This window comes from Pezoporus flaviventris, unplaced genomic scaffold (genome assembly GCF_033815535.1).
Source record: "Pezoporus flaviventris isolate CSIRO_AGI_PZ_B2104156 unplaced genomic scaffold, CSIRO_AGI_Pfla_v1 ptg000001l, whole genome shotgun sequence".
In the NCBI taxonomy this organism is placed as follows: Eukaryota; Metazoa; Chordata; class Aves; order Psittaciformes; family Psittacidae; genus Pezoporus; species Pezoporus flaviventris.
Window position 1 is genome coordinate 13455001 of NW_026892549.1, and position 27500 is coordinate 13482500.

The following is a 27500-nucleotide window of genomic DNA, read 5'->3' on the forward strand; positions in this document are numbered from 1 at the left end:
ACTGAAAATTCAAGCTTGATATACTGGATTATAGCAGCATTGCTTTTATGAACTGTTTCCTAATTATGCATTTCTTACCTGGAAGTACACCAAATCCAGAACTGTGAGGCAACTACCTGGATTCAGAGCAGAAGCTTGCCACAGTGGGGAAATCCCACAGTCATAGCTCAGGAGATTTTAGCACGATTTAGTCACTTACTCAAATTAGCATAAAATCCCAAAGCATTCTTGACCTAAGCACTCCTTAAACCTCAGCACTGCCCAAAGAAAACCTTCATGAGTGAGGTGGGAGCTTTCCCAATGCCACCAACCACCTGGCTAGATGCACCAGATGATAGGCCTGCCTGCATCCCTGCCTCATCCCAGGTGTCCTGCTGAGCTCACTCAGAGCAACACACTACCATCCCTTTGCTAGTATCTCCATAGTTGCTAATTTTGTTCCTTTATTTTTTTTCCTCATAGTCCTTCTGCTTTTCCTCAGGACTTTTTTTGTGTCCTCCTCCTCACTGAACTGCCCACGCTGTCTCAGTCCCTCCCTCTGACTTACTTTTCCCCAACATCAGTAAGTCCAACCCTCATCTTGTTCCACTTCTCCACAGCAATGCTCCTTCTCGGTTATTTCCTGATTTTTTTAATGCCCAGTACACCCTTCTCACCCCACAGCTGTGCTCCATCCAATTGTCCAGCACTTTTTCTCTCTTCAAACAGAAGTCAGCCACTTCCACTGCTTCTCATCCAGACCTGTCTCCACCTGCCTGTCCCTCAGTCTTTGCTTTGCTCATCCCTTGCACGCAGCATTCACTCAATGCTGCGTTTCCTGCTCATGGTACCTGGGGCCTCCCTCCAGCCAGCGAAGTGGTAGCCTGGCAGGAAATCATCTATATTTTATACATTAACTCAGAAATGAGAAGATTAAAATTCTGTATTTTCATATTAATAACTTTGTATTTTCATATTAATAACTTTGTATTTTCATATTCATTTATATTAGTACTAAAAAGGCTATATTAGAGCTATTTAGTCTACCACATCCGTATCAAGGACTCAGTTTTGATCTGAGGGAACATGACAGCTTGAGCAAAGTTCTTTGTTCAAACACCATACAACATACCTTAGCAGTGCACAGCATGCAGCTGTTACAACACTAATTGAAATATGTTTTTAAATGTATCGGGTTTCTGAACATTTGTGGGAGAATTATTTTTTTCCCCTGTGTGCAAAACCCAATATTTCAGCCATTTAAAAGGAGTACCTAATCCCTACAATGCATTAGTAGGCCATAAAATAAAGCTGAAGTAAGGTATTTTGCACTGGGGATGGGGATAAATCTACAATTGTAGGTTGATGGGGATAAATCTACAATTGTAGGTTGATGGGGATAAGTCAACAGCTGTAGGTGGATAGGGAGAACCTAGAATTGTAGGTGGGTGGGGAGACCTACACCTTTAGGTGGTTGGGAAGAACCTACAACTTTAAGTAGTTCTGGCTGCTGTGTCAGCTATTTAGCTAGCATGAAGTAAGAGCATTGTTGTGCAATATCATGTCAGTGCACTAGATGGGTTGAAAGAAAGATTTGAACATCCCATCCCACATTTTACCCAGTTTCATTTCAGATGACCTGTGTCATCCATGGGGATTGAGCTGAGAGAGAGAGATACCCATGGCACCTCACAGGAGAGCTCACAGAACACTCTGTGTTATCAGGTAGATGCGTGAGGTAGATGTCACATTTTGCAGTGAAACAGTGATAAATCTCTCTCAAATATCTAAAGGAAATGTTTGGGCTTTTTTTTATTCCACCATCTGCAAAAAAGAGGTTCCCACGGGGGCCTGCACTCAATTTACAGAGGGGAAATTATAACTAATCTCTTTGCAAAGTCTCTAGAATTGTGTTTCTGTCAAAACAAAACAACAAAAAAACCTCTAACAGTAAGTATCTCTCAGTCTTCCTGGGCTAAAAGCCTTTGAGTGAAAAAGCTATGAGTTTCACATTTGCAGTGGCTTAAAAGTCATAAGACATCAGATCATAAACTGTCACTGGTCCGAAACTAAATATCACCCATCCTTTGCCTAAGGCAAGTGGGTCTTTTTTCTGTGGGAGGGGGCCAAACAGAAATCCCACTCTTTGGAGAAAAGAAGGAAACATCTCTGTGACAGTTTGTTTTTATTTTTTGAAGGCAGTTCTTTTGAAGTTGCTTGGGGGTTTGGATGTTAGTTGTAGTCCCAGTGGAGATGGATTAGCAGCCAGAGCACAGCGAAGCGGTCAAAGGTGCCAGATAAATGCAATTTATATATAATTGCCCAAGCTGCACCTGTTCCATTTTCAATAGAAGACCTTTCTACAGAACAGATTTCACAAGCATAGAATATATCCTTTTTTTTTCTTTATTTGAGTGTAAAAGAGGGAATTCTAAACTTGCATCAGAGTAAAGCAAGAAAAAATAATCTTTAAATAGCATGTAAATTTTTTATGAATCAAGCTCTAAATAAAGAAAACTCCTGAGCTGGGAATTCAAAATACTAGCCAGAGAGAGCTGATTTGCTACCAGGCTCAAGAACAATATTTAGTTTACAGAATCAATCTGGAAATAAAACTAGTGCCTGCATCAGCATGAAAGCTACAAAAATATAAAAGAGGTCTTAATAAAATATACAGTGGAAAAGGAAAGGATGAAAGCACTAGCACAGTTATGAGGCCCTCGACAGCCCACACAAGTAATAAAATAGAATATGATGTAATATAGAACAACAATGAAAGGATTTAAAATTTCTAGGTAGGATTCTGAAAAACTGTTTCCAGGTTTTGTTGCAGAGCAAGCACACTGCAAGTTTCCTTGGGAAGCTACAATAAAGCTGGTGTGTAGCAGACATGGGTGTTGACGACAGCAGAACAAATTCACCTTTACTTCTGAATCAGCCCAACACAGCACTGATGACCCAAGGGCACTGGATTAGTAGCCAGGAGCCAGGATATTTCTCTTATTTCCAGATGCTCACCTTACTCCTGAAGCAGCCCAACACAGCACTGATGACCAAGGGGGGTTGAATTGCTACCCAGGAGCTAGGATATTTCTCTTATTTCCAGATGCTCCATTTTGTTTGCTTTCTTGCTCACTTACCCACTACTGTTTGCCCTCCTTATCTGCAACACAAATATTTTTTTTTGCTCATCAGATGGTACCAATGCTTTACCATGAAGGGAACCATCTTCATCTTTAATATGGAAAGTTTCTTGAGCCTTCTGCTAAGCAGCGTGGATAGATCTGAAATTAGACACATGCAGTATCCACTCAACTAATTTTAACCTGTCCAAAGTTAGGATGAGTTCATAAGACTTCCCAGGAAAATAATGTGAGCACTGAATTCCTGTGCTACCTGCCATGCTCTGCACCCTAGTTACAGTGCTGCATTTGCTGGTTTTAAAGAAATAGAATCTTGTGAAGCTCAAATTCTCAGAGGGACAATATAACTTCTCTTAAAATTAAATGTTATCCCAAAATTAACTTGGCAGAATTTGGTCCTGCAACAAGCAGTGGCCTTTACACTAAATTTCAGATTCAGATGCCAGAAGCAATGCATTTTGCTCATTGCAGTAACACAATGAATTTTCCTTCTCCACATGAAGCTAGAAGCTATTTCAGAATACTGGTAATGCTGCATAAATTAAAAATTATGGATTGTGAAATCTGGGCCCCTTTTCCTACTGTACTCAAGCTGTGGCAGGTATGGAGTACAGAGGTAATGGCAGAGCTCCCTGATCTGCGTCCACATGGTCCTACTAGAAGTTCTTGGGTTGACACAAAGAACTGGCCAAATCCCATTCTTCTTGCCCTGGAAGGGAAACAGCTTCACTGCAATACTTCAGTGACATTCCTGTTTTCTCCTTTACAGCAGTTGGTGTAACACATGATTACGGCATCTCATCTGTCAATGTTATTTTTTGCTCCAGATGATTTCTCTGGGGTAAATATTTAGGGGCTGCAAAGCAAGTGCATGGCCTCTGTCTGAATCTCTCAACCCTCATTCTAGTATTGTTTGCAATGGGTTTGTGAACCATGAAGAGTGGTGACAAATAAAAATCTAATTGTTCAAATATCAAAAAAAGCAAAAACCAAAAAAGCACATAGTTTTTTTTTTTTTCACTCAGGAAGAAAGACATCAGTATAAAAAACATCCAGCACTTGTGCTTCTCCAGGAAAGACAGGAAGTGTTCCTCCTAAAAATATGTTTTTAATGAAGTAACAACAGATCATGATCAGCTGGTCAGAAAACAGCAACACACTCAGAAAATAAGCTTTTTCTCTTTTTTAGGTTTAAAAAAGTTGACTGAAAAATCTGGGCCTACACTTAGAATGATCCCAAATGCAGAAGAGGCTGATACTTCCAATTTGGTTCCTTCCACTGAACAGACTGCAATTTCATACCTATATTATAGATGCAATTGCAAGCTTTTTTCCAAAACTATCAAATTAATTTGAAATTCACTTAAGATGCACGCTAAGCTACTAGCTGAAGTCCCAGTGCATTTTGCCTCCTGAAGGCTGTGGATCTGTGATGGAGCTAGCCCAGCCAAGGTCTTCACAGCTCCAACCACCTCTATCTAACTTTAGCGCGATGTGTGGAGGATAAAAGCAAGCATGTCATTAATAATACTTCACAATTTATACAGCAAGTTCCATCACAGGATTTCAGCCTGCATGAATTAAGATTTACAGCAACCCAGAGAGGTGGGCTGGTATCATTTCCCTCTATTTCAAAGATGGGCAAAGGTGAAAGAAGGTGAAGCAATTTGGTGGAATTCACAAAGGAAGTCTGTGGCAAGGCAGGAAAAAGTGCAGTTCTCTCAGCCTCAGCGCCTGTGCCTTTGCCACAAGACCATCCTTCCTGTCTCTAAATGCCACACTCAAGCTTGATGATGTGCTGTAGTTCTAGCGTATTAAATATGACACCGTATACACGTTCTGGATCATAAGGCTGAGTCCAATAAAATTGATGGATGTAAAGTTGAGAAACTGAAAGGGACAGAGCAAAGAAGAAAAGTCCCTACACTGCAGCTGTATGGTATTTTTCTAGGCAGTAGGTTCCCCTGCTACTTAAAGACCAGAACATATTTTTGCTTTTACAAATGCAGTTTATTTTGCAAATCAAGGTGATTGCACAGATTTCAGCTTGTCAAATTTTGAGCCTTTCAACCATATGTCTGTCGACCTTATGGACTACCAACTTTATGGGATTCAACCATATGTCCAGATCCCAGTATATATGAAGGCCAGTTCTAACATGAGAGCTTTACGGTACTAGTGTAGTAAGCCATAATGTTTGCAGATGGCTGTAATAAAATCATTCAGGAGAGAAAAGGTGCAGGGACATAAAGCCTTCAAAGCTTCTTCTACCGAATAAACAATTTGATCTGAATAACATAGTGGGAAGCACATTTCAGCAATGAACTAGCTGATCTAGTCCAAAACATTGCTTTTAATTTTCTTTCCTAATCCCGTATGTATTTTTACTTTCTTTTTTATTTTCCTGTGTGGGATTATCTTAAAATTTGGAAGAAAAGTATAAGAAGGAAAATAACAAAATAAAGATTTTTTTTTTAAAGGCACAGTCCACTTCTGAATTGTAATTTTTTCATATATGAAATGCCAAATAGTTATGTGCAGCCTGGAACATGTATTAATAGAGAGGTATACGTTTTTTACCATCACATGGTGAGATTGAAGGATGATGTGACTTGCTTCGTTTCCTGAATTGGGACTCAGCTTTCAAAGTTAAGGAAAGTTTCCTCCTGAGTAAGCTTTTTCTAACTCTAGGAAGTTGGTGTTTGGTTTATGTCCTGCTGCACAATAATTCACATGATAATTCACATTCCCTTTGTCTAATATAACTTGATATCTCTATTATATGGGGGGAGCTCCGGTCCCATTTTCCCCTAAGTGAAACACGCTGAGCTGATGTATCCCTCTTGGAGAGCTCTCCACCTCCGGACTCATGCCTGTCCTGACTGAGAGTGGGAAAGGGAGCACTGCCTGCAAGGAGAATCATGGCCAGCATAGGTGTGGTGGAGGGTCTTTTTCAAACCAAAATATATTTTAAGCTGACAATCCATGGTGAGCTTTGGCAAGCTTCCTTGAACTAGACAAAAATCAGTCCCTACTTGGGAAAGAAAGAAGCCTTCCCTGGGCATTAACTGAGAAGCAAAAAAGTGAAATGCAACCTGCCTGTGCTGCTGGTGTGCAAGATCACAGCAAGAGCAATCCCTGTGAGGAGTTTACTTTCAGATAACTCAGCCAGAGCCTGCTCTCATGCTGCTAACATCAGTGGAACTTCTACAGGATTAAATGGTGCAGGGTCAGATAATGTCTAGGACCCTTCCTTCCTGCACCAGACTTTGTGTTGACCAAGTTGCAGTTCTTTCAGAGTGCTAGGGCCTGCCTTATTTGAAGAGGGCTTATCCTGCAAGATGCTGAGTGCCACCATTGTGATTGTGCTCGGCATGACACATCACATAGCACCTGCCAGGATTCACCCCATCACATCCAACAGCTCTTCACCAAGCAATTACTATTAAAAAGAGTTAAACAATGTGTTGAACTGAGCAAATGATGTTCTTTCTGCCCTATTGAAAGCCTCTCCACTTTCCAAACCATTCACTGTACAAGCGTACTTACAAAAGACTATGAAGAGCACAGTATGCACCTCAACCCTCCCCTTGGCACGCACGGCCATCCTACCTGTGTGCTCGTATTTGTGTCGCAGCAGGGAACTGCTCTTCTGGAATGTCTTGTCACATAGGTCACATGCATACATGCCACTTTCTGTCTTCTTGATCTTCTTTCGGGACAGACAGGAGTCGGAGTCCGTCATGTCATCAAGGCCGGACATGTAGTCTGGGGTTCCATCAAGCAATTCTCCCTGTGAGGGAACCACCCGTCAGTGACACCCATTTCTACCACCGCACCTTCCCATGGAGGAACCACCCATCCGAGAGAAGTCAAAATTATGTCTGCTTAGGATGGTAGTCCTCTCAGTTTAGGAACCCGTTGGAAATGAAACTACATCTGATGAGAACTGTAGAAAAAATTTGAAGCCTTCTGTGTCTTAGACCAACTTTCTGTCTTTGAGCACTCTGCAGTAGTATGATTTACACAATAATCTCAGCACTAAATATTTTCAAGGGGGAGAAAAAGCAAAGGGGAGGTTCTCTGTGGACAGCAAAAGGTATTGTAATATTTTACAGGTGTAAGTGTAAGCAACACCTACGAGATCATTCCTTGCAAAACACAGAAACTTGGTTATATTCTGTATCTGTAGAAAGGTTTTAATTGAATTTTATATTTAGGTACAAATGTTATTATTATGCAATCCATTTAAATGTATGTCACCCGACTAAAGGCCTCAAGCTATATTTTTATATTTAATTTTGTAATTTGAAATAGGGAATATTAATAACACTTTTTATCAATGTTCTATCTATGTTAAAACAGCCTTCAGCATTAAGCAATAATGAATGTGGATCAGTAAATTATTAAATTTCTTGATATTTATTTTGTCTTGATCCAAAGAGAGTGCAAACTTGCATGATAACATACATTTCCATTTGCTATCACACTGTTCGGTTTTTCTTAGACTAGGTTTGCACTAATTAATATTAGAGAAGATTAAATAGGCTTAAATACATTTACAAAGAGGGCAGATGTACTGTAAATTGGAATAGTGGAACAGCTGTTATGGAGGTGCAGTGCTATTTATGCTCCTATTGTGCAAAGAGGGATTGCAGCCTGTAATGTAAAACCATACCTGATTTTCACATCTGAAACTATAAAACCTTTACTAGTCAGTAAAATTACTAATAGACCATAATAGGACATAAGGGAACATGAACAAATGTAAAAAAAAAAAAAAAAAAAAACAAAACTATAATCAGTTAATCTCATTTAACTAAACTCTGTGCGTTATATCTGAACAAACCCAGAAGAAAGATATAAAAGTATGTGCCTTTTGTAAAGCAGCTCTTTGCTGTAGGAGTGCAAGTGGCAAAATCCTTTGCTACTCATGTATTAGACTCTGAGAAAAGGATTAAATGTTGTACCCAGGCATGAATAAGTGCCGACACAGATTACATGTCCAGGGAAAGACTTCCTCTGCGATTAAGGTCCCTAGCTGCTACCTCTCCAAATAATTTTGTTTAATCTCCAGGTTTTTTTCAAAGCTGTTCCAGATGACTGGCAGGATTAGAGAACTGGTAGTCTGGGAAGGGCAGTAGGTGGGCTGAAGGAAGGAGCTATAAGGAAACAGCATGTCAATGTTTCTTATTCCCCAGACATTCATGAGAAAACAGAATGCCTTTCCCATGCATGATAGGTGAACAACCCCCAGAAACATGGAGAAGGAAGCTTTGAGGGCTTTCAATGGGATACAGCTGCTACAAGTCCACATGGACCTCCACTTACAGGGATACAGCTTTGCATCCAAGTGTGGAGGTGATTCCAAAGAGGTCTCCCACTGCTCCTTTACCCCACACTGCCCTGTAGAGATCAGTTTCCCTATAAAGTTTCACTTTGGTTTTTTTTTTTTCCTACAGGATAGAACTTTTCATGCATGTTATTATTTAGACAAAATTCTAATGAGAAATGACTAAGCGCTTAACAGAATAACACCATGTGTTATGCCTATTCAAAGGTATTAATACCGTTTCTGAATCCAAGTAGAGGTACTCTTAAGGTAATTGCAGTTTGTTTTCCTATTGCACTGCATTTTTGCAAGTTCAGACTAAAATAAACTCTACTAATTTTGTAGCAAATGTTGAATATAGCTTCAGGTTTTTTCTTCTGTAAGAGGACATATCACAAAGTACTAATTTCTAGCCTTTCAAAGGAAAATAGTTGCAACAATTTACCTGAAATCCTTGTTTCCGCTGGTACTTTCTTCTTTGCTGCATATCAGCAAAAGTAGCTGCTCCAGTTGGGTAAGTGTAGGCCATATGTGGTAGGAAGCTCATCTGATCTAGTCCTGGGTATGGTCGCAGCCCAGGAATACTGGTCTGGACTGGTGGCATAAAAGTGGCTGGGGGAAATGCGCTCTGTGGGGGAAGTGTTGTGTATAGAGGTTTGGCACTAAATGGGTTCATACCAAATACTGGGTTAGTGCTTTTATCCAGATTATTTGAATTAGAAAACTCCTTCTTGATAAAAGTCAAGTTCAGTGGCTCATCTGAGTTTTCAGATGATGAAGAAACACTGTTGTGTTCTAAAGTTACACTATTAGATTTTGTTTTGTTCTTTGTGGCTATAATACTTTTGGGTTCCTTCATTTGTTTTGGTAAAGACAAGTCCAAAGGCTCAGCCTGAAGCTCCTCAGAAGAGAAACTGTTTGGAGTGTAAGAACTACTGTGGGAGTTTTTAGAAGATGTGGAAGAAAGATTTAAAGGGGAAGGAGTATTGCTCCTAGAATGGTCCAATTTATCAATTGGTTTAATATTGGTAAAATGGGGAGGTTTTGTTAGCCTGAGAGGAGTATCACAATTAGTAACACTGTTATGGAGTTCAGCTATAGATGGTGAAGTTATAGAGTCCACAGGCTTTATTGGAGATCTGGCTGACAAAGAGTCTTTAGTGGGAGTGTTGTTGGTGGCAGCCAGCGCCACCTTGGCACTGGCCCTTTCCAGTGATGGTGACCTGGAACTTGAATACTGGTAGACTTTTCTTTGTTCAAACCATTCCTTCACAAATTCCTGAGGAAGGCCAACAGCAATGGAAATTTTCAGTAGTTCATCAGAGTTGGGTTCCATATTCATAGCATAATACGCTTTAAGTACAGACATGTGGTCCTTGTATGGGTTGATGGGGCTAGTCATTCCTTTCTCAGAAAGTACTGATGACAGCAAGAGGGTTTGCTTATCAAACACTCCAGGTTTGTTGGGAACCATGTTCTCATGAGGCTGAAGGACTGCCTTGATTTCTTCATTCATTTTACACAGGTAGCGCTCATGCTGATGCAACGGAATGGGACCAGGAAAGCTTTCTTTACAGAACTGGCATGAAAATGGAGTGGATACATTATGGTTCTCTATCATCTTGTCTTCAGTTACCAGGTCTATTAGAGTTCGCAGCTTCTCTTTTTTAATGTTATTGAGCTGCCTCCTTGAGTCTGTGGTTAAACTTTGGAGGCAAGCTTTGGCTTCATTGACTTTCTCTAATGTATAGTCAATAATACTTTTAGTGGCACCATTATGACTTACTACTGGAAGACCCACGGGGGGAATACTGGGGGAAGTAACTCCTTGTTCCTCAGCTTGAGAGCATGAATCCTTCATATGGTAAACCTTCAACTTGGAGATCTCTTCAGCCTTGCAGTCCATTTTCTGCCTGGAAACCGTGTTGTCCACAATCTGTAGGACCTTCTGCACCTCACTTAAATTACTGCCTACCGCAGGAAACCCAAGCAATGGTGCTTCCATCCCTACACCTAAGTGCTGCATTGGACTTTGAGCAGAAGCATGAACTCCTAAGGGGCTGGTTGCTCCAAGTCCACCATTCATAAAAGGACTAGTTGCACTAAACCCATGTGAGGCCATAAGAACCTTATATTCATTGAAATCTAGTGGTTCTGTTTTAATTTTCAGTAGGCCTGTTTGTTCAGACATACTAAGTGGTTTGCCATTCTCCAGCTTGTTTCTCAGCTGTGTAATGGCTGAATTAGTAGGAGAGGAAGATACAGAATTAGGAGAAGAACCCGTCTTGATATTGTTTCTCATTCTGCCATTTACAGAGATTAAACCAATACACTTCTTGCTGCTGATGTGCGAACTGTAGGAGCCAGAATGGGAGAAACGTTTCTTGCAGTTTGGACACTCGTATGGTTTTTCACCTAAAATGATAATTAAAACCAAATGTTAATTATCATTATTGCTGCTATAATTGCAAGTGATCACATTTGATACCCAACTGGTAGCCTGCGTGTTCACTGAGTGAGTAAAATACTATTTCTATGAATATGGCCATACACCACCGCTGCTTTACACCACTGCACTCTTTCTAGGGGAACTGAGGTCAATTTAGATCCACAGTCTTCAGCTGGTAACAGCCACCAAGGTGTGAGATTGGCACCAGACTGACCATTTCACATTACCCTGTAAGAGGTAAGTACCCTGTGGCAAGGGGGAGTCAAATCAAGTCCAGACTGTTCAAATTTGATATGTTTCTTTTTTTGTTTTCTTTTTCCAAAAAACAGACTTTTCCCTGGAAATAAGCATGGTATGCGAAAATGAATCCTGATGTTTGGACCTCCACATCAGTACTGGCGGAAGTTTGTGCTTGGGCAGAGCCTGGTGGCATTTTGTGCGGTGAATGCTGTGTCAAAGAGAGCCACATGCACAAGTCATTCACAATGAGACACTTTACGCTTAATCATTATCTGAGAATATGAGCTGTATTTCAGTTGGGGGGACTTCTTGTTATGGAAAATATAATGGGCTCTTCAGGTCCGACTGTACAGAAATGAGTGAACGCTTCTGAACTCGAACTGCCAAACAAACAATCTATTATATGCAGGAAGCTTTACTATTTCCAAATCTTTCAGCGAGACTGTGGTATTAACAGCATGATAAATGAGGATGACTCAGATATCACTTATGAAAGACCTTAGTAGCTCCAAGAAGCCAGAAGCAGAACTGTGTAAATTTTAAGCAGTCTTTAAAACTCAGCTAATTAAACAAAATGCAAATGAGCACACCAGCACCTCCGCTACTTACCACTGTGAATTCGCAGGTGTTCCTTCAGATGGTGTTTATATTTGAAGGCCTTGCCACACTCAGTGCATTTGAACTTGCGATTGCCTGCTCCTTGGGTCAGCATTTGGTGCTGGGAGAAAAAAAAAAAGAAGACACCAACATAAATTTTATGCAAGAGAAACCATGAATTTCTAGATTAAAAAAAAAACCACAAAATTAATGTGACTCTAAATTTATCAAGCGGACCAAAAGGTCTGCATGTACATTTATTTGTCTCATCAGTATTGCAATAAAAATCAAAATGTTGGCAGCAAACCGAAACAAATGAGAAAGTACTTTCACATAAGCATTTGATATTTGCTTTAGAATTATTTCCTAAGTCTCTCATCAGAAATGTGTTGCTTTAAGGTATCTTACGATGAGAGAAACTGTTTTATAAGATTTGTGGCTCTTAATATTCCTAGCAGATTCTGAACATGTGTGACTCTGCTTGTTTAAAAATTCTGTTTACTGCTTGTGGAGGAAAGACAGAAACACTGTCGTTAGTGGAATTTCATGTAAGATTCAGTTCATTATCAAGCAGAGGAGGCTGCGTTTTCGGCATGAGCTGATGCTGGAAAATGTTTTTTAAAATCATAGAGCAGCAGGGAAGACTTGAGCTACCTTTCGTGACATGTTTTTCCTGTTGGTGCTCTTCTGAGGGGCAAGGGAAAGTTAAAAGTGGCATACACATACAATCAAAGGCAGCTGCCCTTTTTGCAACAAGTAAGAAAAGCACAAAAAAGACTTTGAATTTGGACAGAAAAGAAAATAAAGTAATAATATTCATCATAATGCAGCCAAACACTCTGTACACTCAAGGTAGGAGGTCAGACTTTTGCAGGTGGCCACAACACAAAAGCCTATTTCAGGAGGAGGGAGAGGGGAGAAAGAGGAAAAAAAAGAAGGGGAAAGAAAAAAAAAAAGAAAAAGACAGCGCCGAAATGGTATGACAACTGCGAGGGTGTGCTGCCTCTTCCCACATTCCTGGCGAGACAGATGGTGTTACATGGGACACAGGGAGGTTTGTTCAAACAGCAGCAACCTTCAAAGATCAAGCAGAGCCCAGCCCGCTGCGCGCCATTGAGGGACCCGCGCTCATATGTTGCTGAGTTGCATAAACAAACAGCAACAGCTGTTTTGTCTCCCCCCATCGCCCTCTGAGGACTACTATAAACTTTAGTTGTGCCACTGTTAATATGATACAATCATTTTAATTTACTAATTGTAAATGCCATGAGCAAATGAGGAGACTTTTCAACACCAAAGCTACCATTCATAATGCACCAGTACCAGCATGCTCTCGCATGTGAAATTTCAGGCAGTTACATTGGATGAATATCTAGGCGGGGTTTTTTTTTTTCCCCAGTGTTTTTAATGATATGAAGCAAAAGAAAGAACCTTAGGGTGGATCGGTTTAGGAAAAATATACGTGTGAAAATGTGTTTGTCTGCTGGAAAAGCCATGGGAAGGAAAGAAGAGGGGAAGCCGCTGTAGAATCATTTATATTGATATAAAATCAAACAAAAAATAGGGTTCTCTTAAAAATTTTAATTGCAAAAATTGCACGATTAGGAGATGTGTGTCTGCCTAACTGAACTTACCATATGCTGAGAAAAACCTATCAAGAGAAATACAACTGATCGTGACTTTCAGGTTTTTAAACAAAATAAATAAAGCATAAAGCCTTTATAATATGACACCATGCACACATCTATTTATTTAGGTTTTAATTTGAGTTTCCATTACAGCCCTCCATAAGACAGGTTTTCAGAAGTAATTCTCCGGCGAGGACAGGAGTAGTTTTTCTGTTGGTAGTACTGAGTTTTGTGGCAAAGGTCTATCACCAGCCTGTTTAGGAGCACTGAGGAAGTTCAGACACCTGTTTGAGATACGCAGCATTTCCTTAAATGCAGCACTGATATAATATTACATGTATCACATCGAGGAAAAGACTGCTTTGATTTATTGCGGATACACTGCTGGGCTATACAAATTATAGTGATGCCGCAATTCTAGTGCATGCATGTGTTAGTGGCAGAATCACAAATGATAGTCTATATGTACTGTACGAACAGTTATTCTAAAAATGTGTAATTATGTTTAACAAATGATTATACAAAATACGCATAATTTCACATGATTGAAAAGGTTACTCAAAAAGTAATGAAAAAATATTATTGGATCTTTTAGTATGTCTTGGAGCTCCTATTTGCAACACTGCAAAGTAAAACTAGGTGAAAAATGGAATTAAAATTGCTGAGATGTTTAATAATGTATAATTAAAATGCTACAGTTTCATTCACTTTTTGAGGAACATAAAAACGAAACTAAAGTCAAGTTAAAGTGCAAATAAAATTTCTAAATTAGAAATTAACACACTCATTCGATCGTGAACATAAGACTATTAAATCATATTAGAAGAGACCATCAAAAAATCATTTAGACCTCAATTAAAGCTATTACCATTAAAAGATCTGCATCTTCAAAATGCCATGAAAAATTAATAATGATTGCCAATCAAAGCAATATCGTTTCTCTAAGGGGTTATTACAGAAAGAAATCACTTAAAACCAGCCCCCCACCTGATCTGTCCCTGGCTTGTGTGTCACCATATGCCGCTCGAGCTGGGTGCGGTAGGCAAACGTGTAGTTACAGAGAGGGCATGAGAAGTTCTCCTCGTTCTTCTCGTGGCGGTACTTGATGTGCTCCTTGAGGGACGTCAGGCGCTTGTAGCCCCGGTCGCAGTAGGGGCAGGTCAGCAGTTGGGCAAAGGCATCTGGAGTTCCAGGTGGCAGGTCTGTGCCCCAGGATGGGGGGGGGGGGGGGGTGGGGACAGGGAGGAAGAGAGGCAGGCCAAGAGGTCAGCAAATCAATGGCAGCTCATGGGCTGGGTGCCCGGGATGGTATGAGGGGAATCGCTGCAATCTGCTGCCCGAGAGGGAGGGACAGTGCTTCCAACCAGTGGCAGGAGGCACCAGCACCTGCGCACACCCATGGCAGGCTTGTGTGACCCACTCTGGACCCTGCTAGGAAATTAATTACAGGCATCGCTCCTCCCGCAGACCTGGCTGGCTGGAAAACTAAAAAATAGTTTTCCCGATCAATTGGCGATTTGCATTCCAGCCCCAGCTCATTAAGTTACTTATGCCATTGACTGAATCCTTCCTACTGAAGCTTTTCCAATTATTTATCAAGTCATTGGAGAGCAATAGGCCAGCTACCCCGTCTTTTGTTGTGTTAAAACTCTATTAAAACTTCCCAAACTCCCTTTCCAGCAGCCCTTCCCCTGTTTAAATTCAGCTCTTCTGTTCACCCGCCAAATAATACAAATTTGCTGACTAAAAAATTACAATACACTGAAATTACAACCCCAATCTTTGCTTGTGAAATTCCATGTCGCTGCAGCTGTTCTTCAATTTTTAAGGTAAACACCCAGGCATGTAGTGCATTTATAATTGCAACAGCTGCACGAGGTCAGGATACTGGCTAAAAATGAATTACAGCCTCACCATTTTCTTCTTGCCCATTGGCCTCTGGAGTGCCAAGGCGAGACAGTTCCTCAGGGGCTTCGGGGTAAATAATGGCTGTGTCGCTGCGCTGCAGGTACTCTGCTATGCTGACTGCATGCCCATCTCCTTCCTCCAATTTCCTTTTGGCAAAATATTCCTCAAAGTCCGACGTGCAATTTGCATTCTTCACTAAAATGAGAGAAGGGAGAAAGAAAAGGGGCTTGAGTGCATCATCCTCAAGAGCTGAGGTCAGTTAACATTGTTACATACAGGCTGAGTTGGTGTACTGGAGCTACGAGGCTGGGGCTGCAGCTGGATCCACGCTCTCATTGGTCTTACTCTAGCTCCTAATAAAATTAATGCAGGGTTTCCACCAGCATAGATGGAAGTAAAGGTGGGCAGTTAAATTAACAGGATCACGGGTTCTATGGGTCAGCAGGAGAAGTTTATGAGGCTTGGGTAATGCAGGGTAATCCTTTATCAATGGAACCTGAACCTTCTACAGTTCCAGGAGACCCACGGCTTTTGTCAGGAATGCAGCTCAATCTACAGGACTGAGCTCAGCTGCGCCCAGATCCTGCAAACAGTATCCACAGAAGAGATGAGAGCTGCAGGTAGTAAAGACCAAACCACTTCTTCTCCAACACAGGTCCTGCCTTGGACTGCTCTTCTGTAGCAGACACAAGAAGAGAATTGCTCACATATTTTTTTTTATTTTTTTTTTCTCCCTGAAAAATTAACTTACAGTTGGAGAATAGGTTGTTTTATTAAAAGTATTGCTTCAAGTATTTCTACATAGAACCACATGTTTTAGATCATAACAAGGATACCAAGCCTAAAACTGCTTTTACAGTCTGTACAAGAGTTTTTCTTCTTTTCCTTAAATATAAACCAAATTTTTTTATTGTCCATTTAATGTCTATGAAACGTAATATATGCTCAACCACCAAACATCCTGTTACTAAAAATAAGATTTTCTCCTCCATGTATGAGCACTGCATACAGAAAAGATCTTAAAAAGTCTGGGATGTTATGTAAAAATATTAATATAATTACACTGGGGGGGGGGAGGGGAAGCCAATTGTTTTCTTTCTTTAATTTTTGTTTTTATTAACAAGTCTTGGAAGACACAGTTGGTGGCAGGGAATTAAATATACTTGTTTTTAACTGACCACAAATGAAAAGAGCAGCTTATGATTGATTACATTTTTATGTATTTCACCTTAGATAAAATAAGAATATGAGGCAACACCATAAACTGTCCTGCAGTTCATGTAAAAGTAAAATATTAAATGGCATGATTCTGCTCTCCCTGGCAACAGAGAGCAATATGGAGTAAACTTGTGCAAATCAAAGGGGTTATGGCCTGCGCGGTTATTCCGGCTTGTAAGACTGGAAATGAGAGACTAACCAGCTCCTTGGTGCTTGGAAATGGGTAAATGTTTTGCCTCAGTTTCCTACAAAAATGCAAGGGGATGTTGGCAGTCAAAATGAGACATGGTCTTTGACTGGAGGACTACTGAAAACCTGAAAGCACCTGATTTGAAGTGTTGATCTTGCCATCATTGATAACAGTAGATATTTGTTTATGCAAACCGCATCCCTTCAGCAGATAAAATCAAATCCTCTGGCTGAGACAAATATGCCCTACTTTTGGTATGAGCTGAGCAGCTCCTCTATCCTTCTGCAGTATTTATTGATAGTGACCAAATCGCACAGGGCACAGGACTCCTTTTTTGGAAGGAAACTTCTGTTCCTATCACAGCGTAGCAAATTACTAGAACACTGCAGAGCTCCCTCCTCTCTTGGTCCTTCTGTAGCTCCTGTTCTCATATGCTATTAGCATGAGAAACAATATCTCCAGTTTTTTCCCCCAAAAAACAAGCAACTTGTAGAGAAAGGGAGTATGAATGCAGTGACAAAGACTGAGTACCTCACCTCCATTTTGTATCTGTGAAGGAAATATAACAAAATGGTGATTACTGAAGTACACCTCTTACATGGAAGAGCATCAGGCTATGTTTTTGACTTTTTGTTTGTATCAGAACAAAGCTGAGGCATTACTTTTTACATTGGAAGCCTGATTTTTCATTCCCTTGCTATGCCTAGATCTTCCAACTGTTGTAAGATCCTCCACCTTCCAGCTTAACACTATCCCATCCACTGCTCCTTCTCATGGCTTAGCAATAGATTCAAGTTATTTTTTTCTGGATTCAGACCATGACCAAGTAAATGCTACCTGTGAAGCAGGGAAAGAGAACTTTTCTCCAGAGAGGAGATATAGAAGCAGGTAAAGGTGGGATGGCTCCAAGGGTTGGCTCCATATGTCCTCCTTCAGGCAGGCTGGGGGGTTTTGGAGCTTGTAACTGCATTTATAGGACAGGGATTCAACCAACCAAGCAAGGCCTGACTTAATATTAGGAGTTTCAGTCCCAAATTTGAATGCAAATGAGGTTCTTCTTCCTGGTTCTCAAATCTATCTGGAGGCTGATCCAACAGGCTGTGGTAGACTGCTGCAATATTACTGGACTCAGCTTCCTAATTCTCTGGATTATTTAGCTTCTATGTCTGCTCATGCAATCCGGGAGCTAAAGCAAATGTTTATGTCTACATTATAAACCCCTAAAAACAAGGGGATTTAGTGGAAAAGCCGACAGATCCTTAACTGAAACAATACAACCAGTGCTGCAGCACTACAGATTAACATGAATAGCAAAAGGTGACCATGTGTATCTAGTTTCTCACCAGTGATGTTAATGACAATTCAGACATGGCTGGAAGCTCACCCAATGTTACTAAAAAGACTCATCTGATAACCATTAGGTTTTTCTCCCAATTTCTGGGGGGAAGGATTGCTTCCCCCCCTTGTCCTAATTTGTTTTCCATGCAGAAAGTCATGTTCCCAGATTCCTCGTGGGCTGACACTGCACGCACATTGCACATCCCCTCCTGCGATGCAAGAATTTTAGCGAGATGTATGGTGGGTGACCTCACCAAATAAGTCTTTCTTTAATTAATTATTGGAGCCTGGAGAGCAGAAATATTTTCAGCTCCAAAAGCTGATGTGGCCATGTCACATAAAAATAAAATGCCTTAAGGAAAACTATCTTTGGAGGCATTTAGGACCTTTCAAGATAAAGCAAAAGAGGTTCAAGGAGCTTGGGAGACCAGTTATTTTGTGCGGGAACTCATCCTGCAAGATGGTGGTAGCTGCCCTTAATCGCAAACAAAGCTAATAAAACCACAGCCTTCATTAGCCAGGAAGTGAGAGGCCCCCATTGGTACACACAAATTACAGCCTGAAAACAGCCTGTCCTCCAACCTGCCAAGTTTTACTTCTGTTTTCCTTCCCCTGAAGCATTTTTTTCCCCTTCTTTAAATTATATTAAGATCTTTACTTGGATCTTGTCAGATGTTAGTAATCAAAACCGGGAAAAATTTTCTGTTTGTTTACAGGGATTTTGTTAATCTATTTTCTGCAAATATCCTAGCTGTAATAACCATAACAGGTAGGATAAAATAAACCATAGAATTTTATTCATTCACAATTTAAGACCCTCTTTTGCAAAATGTCATTTTGTCAAGTAACTCTTTCAGAAAATCCAGAAATATTTACAAATTAATGCAGCAGGACCAAAGACTAAAATTTTCATTCTAATGGTCACTTCTGCTTTTCCACTATAAAGCTTCCATGGCTCATTATAAAAATGTAGCTGATTAAAGTATAGGTAAGTACAACTAGGAAGTGGCCATTCTGACAATAGCAGAATAATTTAATAACAGAGACTTTTTCTTTTGTTTTTGGTTTTTGGTTTTTTTTTCTTTCTCTGCTAATGACATTCTACAATGAATTTGATGCTAAAAATGCACTGCAGTTGTTGCATGCACCCACAGCAACTTTGCGGTTGGTTGTACGTGAATGGGTCTGAAGCTGTACCTCCTATCTCTGTGCTCAGCCCAGCTCATGGAGCACCATGAGTTGTGGTGTCAAGAGGTAGAGGCATGTTGTATTGAATGCAAGAGGTCTCCTTGACCCATCTGGAAGAGCCCAGGTTAATCTCTAGGAAGCCCTACATGGGCCTTCCCTGGAGACCAGAAGGTCACTGTAGTATGGCTTTCAGTGAAGATGAAGTCACTGATCCAACTTCTTTCATCAGGTCAAGTCTCAGCCTCACCTCAACTATTTTATTAAGCATCAGTATTAAATCTGCCTATGATCTGCAAGGCAGAATTGAAGACAAACACTCAGAAACAAAACCTTTAGTGAGCTTCAGGAAGAAAATTTTGAACATTTTCCACATTAGTTAGAAAGGATCTCCGATGGCTCTAATGACCTGTTCCCTTTCCTTCCCAAATAATGGTTGGAGCATCTCCACAGGCATAGTGGGATAGTTTTTACTCTGCATAAAGGGTGCTGCATATCCTAATAGTCACCTGGCATCTTCCACTCAAGGTAAAAAGACTGGCAAAGACATTTAGTTTATCAGACGACTTAATGTGACTAAATAATCTGACATAGCTCTTAAGAGACTATGGAGACTGCAGCCATTACAGAAACTCGTTCTACCCAACCTACCCAGGCATCAGCGTCCACTGGAGGAGGTGGCTCTGAACCACTCAGTGATAAAAGATTTCAATTAAACACCAGCAGAGCACTAGGCAACTTGTAATTGTTACTTGTGCAAGCTGCCCATTGCAACAAATAGCAGTTGTAGTGAAGGGGAGGCTGAGGTTTTTGCCCAGGACGTTTGGGTAAGGAATTGCCAGGTGCAACATCCAGAGAAGTTTTTGCATTTTAAATGCAGACCACCTAAATGCAAAGCACTCTGAGCCACGAGTTTGCAGTGCACCAAGCTGGGTAGTGGCAACCGTTGTCTTTTTTCCCCAGAAAACTGGTTTCAGAAGAGGCAGAGCACCCCATGGACCCCACGCAGAGATAGGACAGGGCTGTGCAGAGGCTCAACAGCACCCTGCCCCCAAAGAGATGTGGCAAGGAAGAAGTGGAGCAGACAGAAGAGACCATCAGATACTGGAAGGGAAGGAGCTAAGAGGACATGAAATCTTCCCCCTCGAGCAGGTCACATTGCAAGTATGAAAGAGCCAAAGCTTGTCATGGTAAGGAAAATATGTGCAAAGGAAGTCACATGGACTGATAGGGGACCTCAAACGCTCTGGTAATGTTAATTCAGATAACTATCAAGTCTTATTTCTGAATCAGGCGCCCTTTAAAGTCCTGTTTCTCCAAGTACTAAGCGCTATTTGTCACCTTATTAATGTCCCTTGGAAAAAAAAAAAAATAAAGCTTTTAAAATACATATGTATCCAGTTCTGTATGGCAACACTATTAACTATATATGTAGTGATAAACTGAGCCTCAATGCCACCTTCCTTTCATGCATAACAAATCTAATAGGTGAAAAACGCAGTGACATGGTTTTATTTCCCTATTATTTTCCCCCTCAAGAATTATAAAGTAAATTTCTTGTGTTATTTAATAAGAGCATTGGGGTTTTATGTGGGTGTAACCAACATAAGGAAAGTGTGAGTAATAAAATCCTTGCAAGACTTAGGTACCACCTTTTACAGTAATATTTGTAGAGGGCATTACCTGTAAACTAAATCTCATAATGGAATGCATAGAAATGTACTTACACTAGAAAATTCTTCCTTTTAACTGTGTAAATCGGGGCTATCTGCAACATCTCAAATTGTGACAAAATGCAAAAGAAACATTGAATGATGTATGGCATTCAGCTGTGCTGAGGATGGGGTGGAGCCTTGTGGCCTTTGGAAAGAACATGGTAAACCCCTGAATTCTTTTGGATTAGAAAATAGTAACAGAAGCCTTTTGCTGCTTTGCTCTACTACAGGAAAAAAAAAAAAAAAGACGATGACTTGGAGGTGATGCCTGCTAAATATCTCCGTCCCCTTTCTTGTTCTACAAAATGTATTGATTTCTAAGGAGAGGGGAAAAAAAGAGATATGCAAAAATAAAAATAATAAAAAGATTATCCAGAAACATAATAATCTCATAAATATGCATTTAAAGTGTGTGTGTCTGTGTGTCTATGTAAGGGGTTTATGTGTGTCTTGCTGAAAAGATGTTTTCAGTCTCTGAAGTAGCTTACTCTGCACTATGCAAATCCGGGGCTGCCAAGAAGGGTGCACCCCATCCTCATTATCAAGCTTTTTGTACAGTTTCTCTCATTGAAAGACTACTGTACCTTGGTCCAGCTACTTTAAACTACATGAGATTCATCCTCACTGGGAAAACATCTCCTCATGCTGCTGAAAACTATTAGCTCACAAGGAAGCAGTTAAAAGGATTTAGGGGCTGGAACATTGCAGGCACAAGAAGGATAGCAAGGACTCACCAAACGAGTTTGTTGCTGCACCATTGTGATCAAATTGGGGGAAAAAATTAAAAAAACAGGAGAATTATGTGTTTCCCAATTATTCAACTGAAAATAAGAAAGAAATTGTTTTATCACTACTTCTCTTCATGCACAGCTAATTCTACATGGTACTGAATAAAAAAAAAAAACACTCATATCATGCAATACCTTACCTGTACCATTGTTTCCAGTGGTCTGAATTGTGGCTTCAGGCCCCATAGTGTCATAATCTTCCTTCATTTCTTCTGTGAAATAAGCATGCACACTTTAACATTTGTATGTTATTGAATTGCTTAGAAAGCTAGGGAGCACACTGTGGTAACAGGGAAGATCTTGCTATGGGAAGGAGAGAAAAGGGCTGTTGTGGACCTCTGTACAATGGCTTTGTTCTGGCAACTGAATGAGTTCAGCGGTGCTGGATGGCTGAGAACTTATTTACTTTAAACATGACAGTGAGTGGCGGAAAACAGAACTATTTGTTTGGAGTAAATGAAGGGCTTTTCCCAGTATCAAATCTAATAAGCAGTCAGGTGATTAAGAGGGAATTTTTTGTTTGGGTTTTTTTTTCCCTTATTTAAAAGAAATAATCAGTTAACAGACACTGTGAGACCTATACCTGGAAGAAGCTGCAAATACAAAACGAAGATAGAAGTTGTATATCTCTGTTTCTATCTTGTCACACAGATCTGAGCTGTCATCTTCATTTTAACCTCATTTGAAGAACAGCATGTATTAATATCAAGCGGTTCAGAAATGTAACAATTTTTCAACTGTGGGCAATTCTCCTCTGCCCGTACTATTTGTTTGCATCCTCTGTGCACTCTGTGTGCTGACAAAGTCTGCCTTTATGGCCATAAATTGTGTTAATTCACATGCAAATGAGCATGATATGTGTAGAATTATTTACTATGTATTTATTGTGGATCGGTGTACTCTCCATGAAACTGGGGGTTCAGAGAGAGTTAAAATAGCTTTTCAAAGAGGCTGCGTGCAGCTCCATCACTAGGGAGAACACTTATTTTCATAAATGTTGCAGCCTGCCTCAGAGTGCTGTCAAACTTGGTTTCTTGCTGCTAATTTGTTAGTTCATGTGCAACAGGTATTCACACATACAGCCTGTTTATGCTTTAACCCTCCAAAGGGTTTTCAAAGGCAAAAATAAATATACATAGCATTTCTTTCTCACCCCCTCAACTTTTCCTAAATGCCAGCCTTTCTTTATTGGAAGACATGCACAAATATACAATCTCACTTTTTTTTTTTTTTGAGAGAGAGAGAAAATTTAGTATTTGGGATTTAAGTGAAATATGTGCTTTAATCTTTCACTTAGCTGCAGTTGTAAGAAATAAAATTTCAAAAGGCCCCCAGAAATAGCTCAACAATGACCAAAATAAAATTAAAAACTGGAGAGAATTTTGCAGAAATAAACACAAGTCGATGATGACTCAGGAAGACGGATGCTGCTCGGCCAATCAAGTGATAGACTGGCAAGAAGATCAAAGCATGCTATTAAAATCTTATTGATACATGAAGCATTAAAATTCTTATTATTCATTTTTTGGGAGAAAGATTTTGATGAGGACAGAAACTGGCCCAGTATTAATCCATTTCCATGACAATTACTTGACTGAAGATAGGGGAATAATATAAACAGAGCACATTCTCAGTTCATTCCTAAATTTGTAATCTTGTAGTATTCTTCAGATGTCACATTCTACAAGTAATTAGCTGGTAGAATAACAGGTTCTAATTGTATCATTCTAATCAAAACTAAAGCACAGGATGACTTAATTCAGAGCTTTACAACCAGCGTACAATACTGTGGTATAAATATACATGTTTATGGCTTTGAAGCTTAAAAAAAAAAAATTAATTAAAGATCTTAAGTTAAAATATGCAGGTACAAACAGGTGCTAAATTTGTACAAAAGCATAGAATATGCAGACCAGATGAAAAATATTTGTTTAAACTGTCCAGCAGACAAGCCAGCCTTGATTCTTTTCCCAGATCTGGCATTCTGCCTCTCTAAGGATCATTTTCACAGGGTTATCTTGCATCCAAAACATTTAGAAGTTCAATATGTATTAATAAAATGCTGTCAATTATGGTAATTGATCTGCTGGGCCAGTCTCACATCTGATATTTTTATTGCAGCCTACCAGAAGTCTTAATCAAGGTACACTATTTCTGAGAAGTTCAGCCTTAGATATAAATATAGTTATTGTGATTTTCTTCCTTGATCATCTCATGTGATTTCTGGTAGTAAAGAGTCACAAGTATCAGAAGTTTTCCATCTGAGGGCAGATCTACACAGTCAGCAAGGGAAAACAGTTAACAGCACTCTTTTTTTTTTTCTTTTTTTTTGCATAATAGTGCTAATGTAGAAGACTTCTGCTGCACTTCCTTCCTTATTGTCATTTTCTTCTGTGGTAAAGAGAAGTTACAGTGTCTAGTTGCTTCCCAAAAATTATTAAGCACTCATGAAGTCTTTGCAGTGCTTCTCACTTTGAGCAGGTCACCAGAGTACATGCTGCAATTTTTCATGTACAATTTAATTCTCGTTTAGCTGACGGCTGCATGATTTATCCTTCAGCATTTCAACACTCAGCTCGCATGACTTTTCTTTACCTAAACCTGCCCTCTTCCTAAAATCTGTGACCCTGCATTGCACTTTCTGTAATTTAAAAAAAAATACATATTCACCACATTTTCTTCCTCTCAGCATTAAATTACTAAAATATAAAGTATGAATGTACAGGGCTGCTTCTGTAAATCAAGAGCAGAGCTCTGGAGTGTTTTACCTAGGCAAATAAAAGCAGGACAGTCGCCTGCATGCACAGATGCAGCAGAGGATCCACAAATATGCACTTAGCATTTATGCAATTTGAATGGATCGTAAGTGGGGGCTTTGCTGGTTTATTTTTTGGAGAGCACCTAACTATTCAGAGCACATCTGACCAAATGTAATATGTCTGTCTAAAACCACATACTGTATTTATTTTGAAAACACTTGTAAAAGTTTGCATTTTCCAGCCACCCTTGGGATAAAGGTTTGTAAAAATAAAGAGCACTTTCTTCCTTCAGATGAAGAATCCTTGAATAAGCAGAAAGAGGCCAAGATGCAGGTGATTTATTTAAGTCTGTGTCAATGATAATGATGTCATGGTTTCCAGCACACTGTGTCCACCCCATTGTGGGACGAAAGAATGTCAAGGACAATTCCAAACACAAAACTTTGATTGTGCTGGAACCGGAAAGGCACAGTAAGAACTCCACTGCGCTCTTCAGTTCAAAACTTGCATCCTGCAGACAAACTACAGAAAGCATGGGAGAAAGAGCAAAGGAGAGGGGGCTTATCTCAGAGTAAAGCTATGTGCTGAGGTACTAGGGTAGACAGTCAGGCACCAGGGATAAAACACCACTGAATAAAACACCACCCAAATTAGAATTATTGTCTATATTGTGTGTTTTGAACAATAAATAAGAAAAATATTTTATCAGAAGAAAAATGTGTTATCTAGGAGTCAGGATAAACAATGAGTAGCTTTTTAAGACCAATCTCTTTTCATTAGACATCAAGGCACCACATCAGAGCACTTTTAGAACAATAAAAAAAAAACACACAGTAAATCATAACCAATCATTAGAACTAGACAGGTAATAGCAGAGTAACTTTCTTGGACTGTCTAACTACAAGGGCTAAATAGGATTAGGGATTTACATTTTATTTAATTATTGTAAGACTAGAACACTGGTTTATTTAGCATAAAGGTAAGGGCAGAAGAACAGCCTGTTCATTTGTGCTGCAGGCCTCATTAACTACAGGTGATCAAAAGACTCTGGGGATTATTACATTTATAACACTGAGAATTATATTCCTACCCCTGTGCAGAATCTGGCTGCCGTATAAAACAGAGAGCCTAAATTCCTCTGGTTTTGATCATTTCTAACTATTGACCCTAATTTTAAAAAGCAAACTTTTCAGAAGTTCGGACTCCTACATTTGTTATATCATTATTAATTATTCCTTTAAGGGTGGAAATTCTAGTAATTGGTCCTTACCCTTGATTTCTAGATATTAAAATTTAAAGCATCAGAACATTCATTATTATAGCCCTGCATATCTAGTTCATTAACAAATATGAATAGCTAACACCAGCTCATTTAAATAGTATGTCTTACATGAGTTCTCGCTACACTCTGTTTCTGTCACACTGCTCCCAAGAATCATTGGCTCTTATTATACATGTAAATGGCTATCATAAAAATAAAAATTTCATTTAAGATTGTTAATGACTTCTGCAGCAGTCAGACTTCCTTTAATGATCATCCTCTGGCCCTAATTAAACGTATTTATCTTTCAAGCATCTTTAGCTGAGTTCTCCCTCATAGTTGAAAATCTGAAACCTTAAGTCTTAATGGATATTGCAATAAATGTTTATGTATGGAATCATAAGGATTCAAGCAATCCTAACCAAAAAAAAAAAAAAAACAAACCGAAAACGCATCTGAAGCTGTGAGAAAAGAAACTTACATTTTGCAGGAAAAAAAAAAAAAAATACAAAGAATTTTGCTGTAGTCAGGTTAACACACTGCATCTTTTTCAAGTCAGCGTCTCTTCAAGAAATGATGGTGTGTATTTTTATATATATGAATTTAAAAAAAAAAACACTATTATCTGAAATGCTAATGTTGAGTAAAGATAAAATCACTTCTTACTTCTTTTCCTTGTATTTTGTTCATCTCTTCTCAAGCCAGCACTATTTGCTTTGATGCGAAGGTGCAGTTTTAAAAATGATGTAACTAATGCTTTGAAAGAGGCAAGGGGAAAAAATCCATCCCTGCAAAACTCTGCAGACAACCTGGTATGATTTGGTTGAGAACTTTAGCTGGAGTAAATCAATGCTGGTCCAATGCCTGCAACTGTACTGCCTATTTCTTTTCACTGAATATCTGACCCATTATCTTTCTAAACTAATAGGCAGATAAACTTTGTGGAAACAATGCAAATTCTCTTTCTTAGTAGCATTTTCACACTTTAATGCTCTTCTGGCATATGTAGATTTTTAGCTCAGGGATTTCCATTTGCACAGTGTTGGGCAAAAAGTTTCAGTTCTAACATGATTTCCCTTGGTTTTATTATAGTTGGCCTATGCTTTTTTTTTCACTTCCCTGGAGAATCCCACTGAACAGTGGGAATTGTTATCAAGTACTTAACTGTTAAATAATAAGAAAGCTACCTGACCAGGTAGAAGTGTGAAATCGCATTCACACTTAACAAAAGGAAACGATTAGACAGTTAAATTACAATAAGAGGTGTCAGACAGACACTGAAACTGAACTAAACTGATAAATAGCTGTTTAAGATGGAGCAGTCCCAAACTGCTATAGCAAGCCTATTATGCATCTCATATACATACAAAATACATTCAGTTTCCTTGTTATGTGGCATTAAAAATACATTGTTTTAATCATACTTGACCCTGCTTATATTTGAAGGGCAATGTAAAAGATAGATGTTATATATTTAGGTAAATCTATTATGTGGCTCATTCCAGGTAGAAATGGGCTGCCAAAGACCGAAGCCAGGACTGCAAAGCAAGGTACTATGGCTGTGGCAGCATCTCACAAGCTGAAAGAGGCAAGAATGACCAGGTAAAGAAGTATATTTTCTTTATCTTTTTTCTTCACCACAAACCTATTTTAGTGAAAACAGGAAGACTAGGTGAAGTATTTCAGGAATAGAAACTCTTGCCTTACCTGGACCATCTACAGAGGCTTGCAGGATCTCATTGTTGTGCCAGGTGTGATCTACTCCACTTT

At 39.5% G+C, this 27500-nt stretch overlaps 1 protein-coding gene and 1 long non-coding RNA gene across 4 annotated transcripts in view; both read right to left on the reverse strand.

The window, feature by feature from the left end:
• ZEB2 (zinc finger E-box binding homeobox 2) overlaps positions 1 to 27500 on the reverse strand; it is a 113228-nt gene that overhangs the window by 4193 nt on the left and 81535 nt on the right. For all 3 annotated transcript variants that reach the window (XM_061444975.1, XM_061444984.1, XM_061444966.1), the window contains exons 2-8: positions 27438 to 27500; positions 21851 to 21922; positions 15283 to 15471; positions 14356 to 14570; positions 11753 to 11861; positions 8900 to 10869; positions 6735 to 6915 (exon numbers count right to left, since the gene is read on the reverse strand). The exon at positions 27438 to 27500 is cut by the window's right edge and continues 195 nt beyond it. In XM_061444975.1, coding sequence (XP_061300959.1) covers positions 6735 to 6915; positions 8900 to 10869; positions 11753 to 11861; positions 14356 to 14570; positions 15283 to 15471; positions 21851 to 21922; positions 27438 to 27500 — 2799 coding nt within the window. The remainder of the gene's footprint in view (positions 1 to 6734; positions 6916 to 8899; positions 10870 to 11752; positions 11862 to 14355; positions 14571 to 15282; positions 15472 to 21850; positions 21923 to 27437) is intronic.
• Positions 2148 to 6363, reverse strand: LOC133265017 (uncharacterized). The gene is made up of 2 exons (XR_009741837.1): positions 2998 to 6363; positions 2148 to 2900 (listed from the first exon to the last, which is right to left on the reverse strand). It is a non-coding gene; the product is annotated as an uncharacterized LOC133265017 (long non-coding RNA).